Below are 10,106 nucleotides of genomic sequence, written 5' to 3'. Positions count from 1 at the left end.
GGCATAGGACAATAAGATTCATGCATGTGCTCTCACAAACACACACAAATGTAAACACACGTACATACTAGCAGGCTCCCTTTATTAGAGTTTGCTAATTATCACACTGACTGGTTTATTACATATGAGCCAAAATACCACCTCATTATACTGTATGATGGCAGACAAGACAAATTAATGTTTGTAGGGCAAATTGTTGAAATGCCTCATCTTAAAGAGAGATTCTCTCTGCAGAGCTACAGTGCTTCTTGTAATTATTATTATGTGTGCTTAAACAGTGCATATCCCAAAGGGGCATTTAATCAAACTATTACAGGCCAAATGAAACACAGTGCTCTGCTGCAGCGCTCCATTTTTCTGGTTATTTATCTAATCTTGAAGAATATGACACTCATTTGCAAGGAGAAATGGAAAGATAAAATTATCAGCGAGCGTTTACTTCACGCATGTTTTATTAGATCAAGTTTGAAAAAAAATTATAAAACCTTCAAAACAATTCTATTTTCAATACACAGAAAATACAGGCAGAGTGACACGTTTGTGGTATATGTATTCATCAAAGACAAAAACATAGATGAGCTCTGTAATGAACAGAAATAATTGAAGCTCATGCCCTCTCCTTTATCTTCCTTTCCTCTCATTCTCCTCTGTGGGAGTTTATTAAAGACCCACGCCGCCCTTGGATATTCAACCTTTTTTCAGTCAGAAGTAATGGATGTTCTGAATGAATGCAAAGACTGGCAATTCATTACAACAACCCGAATATGAATTCCCCCCCCCCCTCCATTCCCTTCTGTCGTCTCAAACGCTTTACTCTTCATCTTCATGTCGTTTTAAATATTCCGATCATGGCCTGTTCTCAATCCAACCATTAAGATAAAGTATAGTTAAATTTCTGTTTACTTTGCTTTGGAAAGATGTTGTGCATTTTATGCAGAAAATAGCTCTCTGAATAGATGAATGAAATCCACTAATGACAGATGACAGAATGTCACATATAGCAGATGGGATGCATTGCAACACGCTGCTTGCTGATTATCAGACAACCAGTTCACACATTGTGCTCCACCAGTCTGAAGCAGAAGGGCAGGTTAATCACCAATATCAAAAGTACCTTAGTTTCAGTACAGAAGGGAACAATTTTTCATGCACTGCCGTTGTGAAATGTGATATTTGCCTCAGATTTGTCCCATTTGCAATTTTTCATCTCTGCTTAAGGGCAATATACTTCTCCGGTTCCTGCAATTTTCTCATTATCACCCACTTCCCCTCAACCTCTTCTCAGTGTTTATTTTCTCCTGTCTCTCACCTTCCACTCTAGCTCCTGGACTACTTTCTCATTGACAGGGTCTGCCTTGGTCACCACAGCATTTTTCCCCTCTGGATCAACCGCGATAGTCATAACACAACACATGTCCACCAGCTCTTCTTGACATCTTCTCATTCCAGCATCCAGCTCATGTCTCCTGGCAGGGTCGCGCTTTAGAGCACCTTTCTCTGCCACAGAGAAACCCAGCAGGCCTATCAAAACCTCATCTGACAGCTCCACGTCCAGGTAACCACTTCCGTCAGATATTGTAGCGCTGACCCGCCAAACACCGTTGTTGCTGCTAAGTTTCCCCAAGAGAGTCACAATGAAAGCTTTGACGTGGATCTTTATGGGATGCGGGTGTGGTTTAGAGATCAGTTCATCTAGCAGGCACAAGTATGTAAATGGTGGAGAGGTCAAGGTGAGAGCGGGGTCAGTGCTGTCACCCTGTGAGTCATTTCTTGCAGATAATCTATGAAATTCTGCAGAGCTTGAGGTGTGACTTTGCCTCTGAGGTATGCTGTGTGAGCTTTCCTTAATTGAGAAGGTATCTGCTTCATTTCTTGATGATTTGCAGGTCACTTTAAAACTGGTGCCTGAAGTTTCTGTTTGATTTGTAGCATACTCTCTGTCTCTGCTAGGTCCTTGGTGAACATCTGGCTCTCCGGTTTGCCCTCCATAGGTGTCTACATCCTCAAGAAAGCAGTCCATATCCTCATCCATGAAATCGCTCTCATCATTAATTAGGCTTCTTTCACGTGATGGCTCTGAAGCTGTTGAGGAAAAGACGGGTTTGAAAGTCGATTCAACTAAAGGTCCTGAAGTTCCTCTCATAGAGCTTTGACTGTCTCTCTGTTGTGAAGGAAATGTGGAGTTGCTGGAGCTAAGCCGTGATGCTGAGCCAGTCAAAATGGGCTGCTTGAACTGATCGGTTTGGGGTTTTGTTGTTCTGTCCAAACCGCTTCCCGTTATTCCGTTGTGATTCTGTGACGTGTTCCTGTGACCACTATCGGACCGTGCAGTTACATCCGTGCTATCCTGAAAAATCACACTGTCCAACTCATCTAGGGGAAGGTCGTCAAAATCTTCATCAGGAAAATCTTCATCTGCCATGCTGTGATCTGTGTTCTCTTGTTGAATCACGTGGTCAGAAGATGAGTGGTCAATGTGGTCAGACTCCTCTTGTTCATCATTGTGTCCGTAACCTTGGACTGAACCACCTCTGCTGCTCTGGGTCAAAGCACTGCTGTATGGGCGGGTAGAGGCTTCACTTCTAGAAGAGACCATAATGTTGGACTAAGTTAACAGCATCTAAACAAGACAGTGTTTTTTTACAGTGTTGGTGGCATTCATGTGCTATTTGCTAATAAGACTAAATTCAAATATGGTTTTACATTCCATTTCAGAAAGTAATACAAAGTTAAAAGTCATTATGCTCCAGAAACCTGAGGACCGTGATTGTTACGTCATATATCACTCAAACCTGTTAAGTCCATTCAATTACAGCCTCAAGTGAGAAATTTTACAATAAAAAGGACTAAGGACTCAATATTTTGGTACAATATTTTGCATCAACTAGAGAGAAAATTACAACTATTTTGGTAATCAAATAATTGTTTTGGTCATTTTTAAAGCAAAAATTGCAACTATTTGCTGGTTTCAGCTTCTAAAATTGAAAAATTTGATGCTTTTCTGTGTAGTGCATGATAGTAAACTGACTATCTTTGGATTTTAAACTGTTGATAAAAAAAAAACCAAGATATTTGAAGAGATCACAATGAGCTCTACAAATTTATAACTATTTTCTAACAATTTATAAACAAAATTATGAATCAAGAAAATAATCATCAGATCAATCGATAATGAAAATAATTGTTGTTTGCAGCTTTCGAATCAACAATAACATTTCTCCTCAATGAGCAGTTTTAACAGTCAAACAGAAAAGCATTACTGCTACTGTCACTTGCTGCAATGAACACCTGACATTTCTTATTAATTTTAGCTCAATTTCACACTGCACTAGGTCCCAAGACTGTTTGGTCCTTGAAAATCAACTGAATGTTGGAAAGTGTTTTTTAAAATATTATGCTCCACACAAGGGAACAACTTGCAGAAGATAGTAAAATTAGACAAACCTATCCCTTTTTTATCATTTTATATCTCTTTTGGCTGACATATGGCAGCGTAGAAGCATGTGTTTTAATGGAGCTTTAACACTTAGGTGGATATATTGCTGTTTTGTCCTAATATGTTTCATAACATGTTTGTGTTTTATTGTTTCTTATATTTTAGATTGTATTGTAATTAGGGTGTCCTTGGAAAAAGAGAGCTTCCTCTCAATGGCCTGCCTTGTTTGAATGAATGAATGAACAAACAGCTGGAAAGTGGGCAAAGATGTAGATGGTAACACCAACAATAATAAGGGTTACATTTTTATAACTTAACTAATTAAATAATTTAATAATAATTTGTTCATGATGTATAGACTAAAAGTGCTAGTTGCTTCTTAAAGAAGTGGAAAGATAAACGCTGATATTTTTTCTGAAGACAAACATGCAAAAATTCTAAATGTCAAGGTATATTTGCCCAAGGGCGGAAATTGAGCAGCTTCTACAATAAAATGTCAAGACACCTAATTGTCAACCACCCACCTGGATGAGGCAGATGAGATGAGGCTCCTGACAGAGGAGCTTCTCGAGGACTGAGTGGAGGGCTCGCTGAGTGTCCTGTAGCCGCTGTCTCTAACAGGCCAAACTGGAGGCCTTTCCACCTCCTCCTGGGCCTCCAGACTGGCCAACAAGTCTTGGTCATCTAGTTCCAGGTCCTCAGATTCCTGGTTGCCTAAAGAAAAAACAAAACCAGGAACTTCATCATGAATTTGCTCAATTCTAAAGTGGGAAAGAAAGAAAATGTCTGAATTCACTTTACACGGTCTTTAAGCTTCACTTGTTTATAAATTACTACAAGTCAAATGACCAAAAAAGTTTTCAAAGCAAGATTGTATTTATATTTAATCAAGTTTTGTGATTAAATATGTGCAAAGTATCTTCAAACCACCATGGTATCATCTTGTAGATGCTTTCTATTATTGGTGACCTTTATAGCACATAATCTCACACCCCTTCACTTTCCCCACATTGTGCTATGTTACATACAGCCTTATTCCAAAATGGATTCAATTCCTTTTTTTCTCATCCCATAACAAAATGTGGGGAAAGTGAAGGGATGTGAATACTTTCCGGATGCACTATACATGTATTCATGGTTGAACCTTGGTGTGATGGCTGAGCCTCTTCCCCATCCTGTTGCTGCTGTTGCTGCTCTTCAGGAAGTCCCAGCGTCCGACACAGCACTCGTTCCTGTCAAAGCAGTACATAAATGATCTCTGTATAAGCAAACCTAGAAATATTATCATTATTGCTTTGTGTGCAGTGTAAAAAGAAAAAAGAAAATAGCAAGTGATCCATAATATCTATCTTTAATCTCAATGCAGTGTTACACACAGTATACCAGAAAAACAAGTGAGTGGGTCCAGATAATAATCTAACAAAATTATAGAAAACACAAACATGGGTTGGTTTAAATCTGCTTGAAGCCGAAATAAGACAGAAACCAAAACTTCACCTGCTTGTTTCTATCCACCAAGTCTTCCACCTCACCACCCAGGACCTTGACGTTGGACGGCCCCAACAGCAGCATCCCAAGTCTGCAAACCATGTTCCCTTGTAACTGCAGCTTCACACCAGGCCTGGCGGTTAGGAGAACCATTTTCAAAAATATGGTACAAAGCTTTCAGCAATTCTTTTTTAAATTTATTTTATTTATGAGAAACTGGTAATGAAATTGCAGTTCATCCACCCATTCCACCCACAATCTAACATAAGGCACAAATAAGTAACAGTACACTCTCTGTTTCCCTAAAATTTGTTCCAATCCATTCTTCATTTCTAAACTCCAGACATGGTTGCCAAATAAATGTTTAAAAAATAGAAATTATGCAATTTTGTGTGCAGCAAAAATCACATCACAGTGTACTTAAGAGTTTCAAAGATCATGTCTTCTTACCTGAGAGCTGAGCTCAGTGCAGGTATAGGCTGATACTCCATGGCTTCCAAGCTCTGGACTCCATCTGTCACCTGTACAACAGAGACAGTGTAGTTGACCAGGGACCACTGAACATGGAAATTATTACAAATTTACACACTCACAAGAAGAAAGTTAAACATATTTCTGCCCTAACCTCATTTCTCCTAATTGTTTCCTTCCTAGAAAAAGAAAACTTGGTTTAAACTTGACATATAAACGTGTGACTTTCAGCTAAATGTAAGTCACTGTATGTCATTCAGCTACAATAATTGGCAATAGGCAATTGGCCCAACTGGCAATACACTTTTTCTTTATACAGTATATGCTGCCTGGCCTATCATTTATAAATTGGCAGTTGGCCAAAGCTTATCTAAGCTTATATGTGTTATTACACTGCTGTTTGGCAGTGATGCCAGTGCATTTTTAAAAACTGCCATGAGTCTTTGCATCCCATGGCTCCGAGAACTGAGGGACTACCTCAACGTTTCTAAGCAACACCAGCACTTTTGAGAAACCCTGGAGCAGTGACAAGTGTATTACTTTAGGTGAAAATTACAGTCTGTGACTTATATTCCAGCAAATTACTCTTTCATATGTTCTCGCTGATTGTACCTGTCCACTATGATTCAGTTAAGTAGAGTGAGAAGCCTTCGTTCTTCTACCCAGACAAACACAAAAAAAACCTGGTCATAGATTAGAGTTGAACAGTCAACCGAGAATAATTGTACATTACTTACTGTTATCTTGTGTAGCACTGTATTTATAATGTCAAATAAACTGCAGTCAGGAATAGTTCATGCATACTGCAATAAAGTGTGGTAACATCATTTTGCTTTTAAACTAATTTAGTTTCATCTAGCCTACTCAGGTCTATTGTGAGGTCAAACCTTTATATCAACAAAATAATCACAGCAATTATTGTATCAATAATAGCAAAACTCTGTCCTTGTCATGTAAAGTTCACTACAACAAAGATTTCTAAAGGAAAGCCTGCACATCTAGTCAAACAATTAACTGTAAAGTGCTCAACATTGTTTCACTGCTGTTGCTTGTGAGAGAATAAATAGGAACATTTTCACAATGCAAGTCAAAATACACATACAAACAACAAACAATTAAAGGTAATTCATTTTTGTGCATTTCATTGCTAGTTTCATTGTTGCTTACTTTTTATTACAATTAGGCTGTATTAATTGAGTGGCTGATGACCTATATCACACAGTCTGTCTTTTTCAACACTGAAATAATTGTAAGGTTATTATGACCTTAATATTAGGAGAAGTGTACATACGTGTTTAAATGTACTGTATAAATGCCACTGACCTGCAGTAGTAGCATGCGGCTTGTCCTGGCTTCCCAGGGCCTCTGTGTGGCCTGTGTGATAGCAGACACCTCGTCATTGGCACATGCTGTGCCCCGCCACTTCTGCAGCTGACCATACGCAGGCTGACTGATGTCCAGTAATGAGTCAACCTAAAACAGAGCGGGACCTTTTTATTTCAGTACTCTACCTTATGTTAATTTCTCTAACTGCACATAAAAATGTAGTGAAAGGTTTGACACAATATCCTGATGACAGTGGTCTCTTAAAATTGTATATTTAGAACCAACTAACAATAAATTACTTTGTCTTGAAGGACTCCCGCTAGGTGCATTTGTTATAAAATGGCCTGTGGTGCCCTGTTATAAAATGGCTTCTGACTGTACAATCATCTCTTTTCCTGCACAACAGGAACTGAACTGCACAAAAGCCTAATTTTTGCTACAACTGCTTGCTTTGTGATTTTGTAAATAGGCTGGATTGTATCGCACAAAAGACCACAAAAAAAAATTGAATCGTAAGTGCAACATCAGTCAAAGGTTTGGACACACCTTTCCATTCACTTGAATTAGAAAGTGTGTCCAAACTTTTGAATGGTACTGTATCTGGACTGCTATACATATTTATTTATTTTTTACAGAAATTGCATTTTTTTTGTGGATCCCACACAGTATATGAAATGTTAACACAAGATACAATAATAGCATTTTAAACTGACCATAGATCAAACACTATAGGAATATTCTGGTTTCCCTGCTTACTGTAGACTGCTATGTGTTTTAACAGTTGTATGATTTTGCTTGCTGTGTGTTGTTGTTACGTGTCATATGAATTTTTACTTGTCTTGTCTTGTGTGTGCCATTTTTTCCCTCTTTCTTGCCTGTGTGCTATACTCCTTTATATATGTTAATTATTAATGAGGTCATTTTATTACATTTTTAGAGTGCATTTTAACATTTGTCAACAGTAAGCCTTCTAGGGTAACTATAAATAAGCCAAACTAAATTGTCCTGCGAGTCATTTGTTACAACTGTATGTCTTTTTCCTCTTCTTTCTTGTCAGTGTGCTACACTCTGTTATACCTGGACACAGAAGATGCCCCTGAGCTCTGTCTTCTGGAGTTGAGCGAGTCCTTCAGGGAGAACAGGGTAGTCCAGGTCCCTCAGATCTGTCAACAGCCACTGGTCCAGTGCCTAAAATTTCACGTGTCATAAAATGAGGCACACAAGACTGTACTATATTTTATGTCAGTCTCGATTATGAGTTATTTGACTATATTTTCCCACTTAAAATTTTGTACATGTTAATTAAGTCTTAACATCCCGTTCTATGATGACAATGGCCATCAAATTATAATACACTAGAAGAAGACACCCCTTTAGACTAACAGTACTCACACTTAGTGCTGAAGACAAGCACAATAGTTAAGTGTCAGAAATTATTCAACAATTAGCTACATATGTCAAAAAGATGTTGGTGCATCCTGACTACTAGTGTCATGATGTTCTAGCAGATTTCTGGTCACTTATTCATGATATGAACGTCCTAATCCACATAATCTAAAAACTGCTCTAATGGTTTGAGATGTACTGTAGTGACCATGTGAGCCACTACAATCACTTGATATCACGGTCAATGTTCCTGGAACCATCGGGAAATTGTGACAATGTGTGCTTTGAGAAGTGAAGCATTATCCTCCTCAAGTATCAATTTGAAGAAGAAAAAAAAGGTAAACTTTCACCATGGAGGGACACAGCTGTTCAGCAACAATATTTAGGTACACTGTGGCGTACAAATGATGCGTCAGTGTAGGAAAACATACCCCACATGACGGCACCACCAGCTGGTACAGCTGACACCCGGCAGAATGGATTCATGCTGTTTACACAAAAATTTTGCCCCACTATCAGCATGTTACAACCAGGATTTGTCAGACCAGGTGTTCTTTCAATCTCTCTTCAATCGCCCACTTTTGGTGATCATTACCCACCATAACATGATCTTCTTGCTTTAAGCTGACATTAGAAGAGCCGTGCATGGTCTTATTTTGTTGCCCACCTGCTTCAAGGTTCACTGAGTTGCAGTTTCCTGTGTTGCCCTCCTATACAGTTGCATTGATCTGTCCATTTTAAAATTTATGCAGGGTTCAATAATAATTTGTCAGTGGGTCCTGGCAGCTTGGAAAGTGTACATATGGTCGCTTGAGGCTTCTTAGCATTCCAACACAAAGTTTTCATGTATGTTGATCATGCTAAGATGCTGTTTTCCTCCCATACAAGAAAGTAGAGAACATGTGTTGTGTCAAGTAGATTATTCAGTTCAGTCTGGGTTATGGATCCATCAAAATATTTTATTTTTCATTAAACTGTACAGTTAGCTAACTAATTAGCCAGCCAGACATCTTGCCTGAAGTTTCCTACCTGTTGGTTGATTTGCTGCTGTGACAGACGACCTGCTCCTCCTGCCTCCTCCTGTAGCCACTCCACACAGGCTTCCAGCCAGGCAAAGGGCACCTGAACATGCCGGGACGACTGCAGCCAGGTTTGGGTTGCACGTACCACAACCTGAATCTCAGGAGCCATCCTCTTCCTTGGTGTGTACTGGTCTTAAGACGATTTCAGTCTTCTCCCCTGCTTGCTGCTAGAATATAGATGGCACACAACTCAAATTGGTTATTCTGAGGATAATTGAGCTCATTAATTAATTTTAAGTCACATTTGTCAGTGATACAGATGCTACATGCTGGGAACTACTATTTTTATTTGCAAATAGTTCACATTTACTGACATGAGACTGAAACTGTTCATAGAAGAGCTTGCATACAAGAAGAGTTTCAAATGTTACATTTAATTTAGTTCAAGGCACCCAGCAATCCCTGTGGGCTAGAAGGGATTTGATAGTTAAGAGGTCATCCTCTCTCTGCATCTCTGCAACCACTTGACACTGGATCTGGTGGTGATTTATCGACACGGGAGATTATATTATTATGTTACAAGAACATGTGAGTATTTCCATCAACGTGGATAAGCCCAGCGTCCCACGTCTGGGGACTATGAAGGAGAGAGAAATGCCGGCATAGATAGCATGTCACATCAGGCAAAACCACACAAACTGAGACAATGTTTGTGTTGTTTAAGATTACCTTGGAAGTACAGAGGCACTCTCCTCCACGAAGTAATCAAGGCGCCAAAACTGACAAGCCCAACTTATTTAGCAGTGTTGACGCTACTGTACCTTAGATTTGTGTCCTTACAGTATGACCATACAAACCCTTATATACAAAATACGTTCTTACAATCAATAGCCATGCCTCTACAAAGTAACACAAACGAGCAAAGACATCGTATAAACAGGAATAACTTGAACAACCTGCTGGATTGTTTTAAGGAT

General features: G+C 39.0%; 1 protein-coding gene across 1 annotated transcript; it reads right to left on the bottom strand.

Moving 5' to 3' along the window:
* Positions 1-841: 841 nt before the first annotated feature.
* On the bottom strand, positions 842-10,101 carry rmi1 (RMI1, RecQ mediated genome instability 1, homolog (S. cerevisiae)). The gene is made up of 9 exons (XM_053325248.1): positions 9,859-10,101; positions 9,137-9,356; positions 7,799-7,909; positions 6,719-6,868; positions 5,375-5,445; positions 4,934-5,057; positions 4,581-4,668; positions 3,961-4,150; positions 842-2,582 (listed from the first exon to the last, which is right to left on the bottom strand). The coding sequence occupies exons 2-9, from the start codon at positions 9,296-9,298 to the stop codon at positions 1,289-1,291; spliced, it is 2,190 nt and encodes a 729-aa protein (XP_053181223.1). The 5' UTR covers positions 9,299-9,356; positions 9,859-10,101; the 3' UTR covers positions 842-1,288.
* Positions 10,102-10,106: the final 5 nt, after the last annotated feature.

This window comes from Scomber japonicus, chromosome 9 (assembly GCF_027409825.1).
Source record: "Scomber japonicus isolate fScoJap1 chromosome 9, fScoJap1.pri, whole genome shotgun sequence".
NCBI classification, from domain to species: domain Eukaryota; kingdom Metazoa; phylum Chordata; class Actinopteri; order Scombriformes; family Scombridae; genus Scomber; species Scomber japonicus.
The sequence above is the reverse complement of the archived record's forward strand: the minus strand, read 5'-3'. Positions and strand labels throughout refer to the sequence as shown.

Bases quoted from the DNA above. Each gene is read 5' to 3' on its own strand.
- rmi1 (XM_053325248.1), bottom strand. From the start codon at position 9,298: ATGGCTCCTGAGATTCAGGTTGTGGTACGTGCAACCCAAACCTGGCTG. The intron at 6,869-7,798 runs GTATAACAGAGT...GCTCTGTTTTAG, and splicing joins GGGGCATCTTCTGTGTCCAG to GTTGACTCATTACTGGACAT. The intron at 5,446-6,718 runs GTCAGTGGCATT...TCTGTTGTACAG, and splicing joins GCCGCATGCTACTACTGCAG to GTGACAGATGGAGTCCAGAG.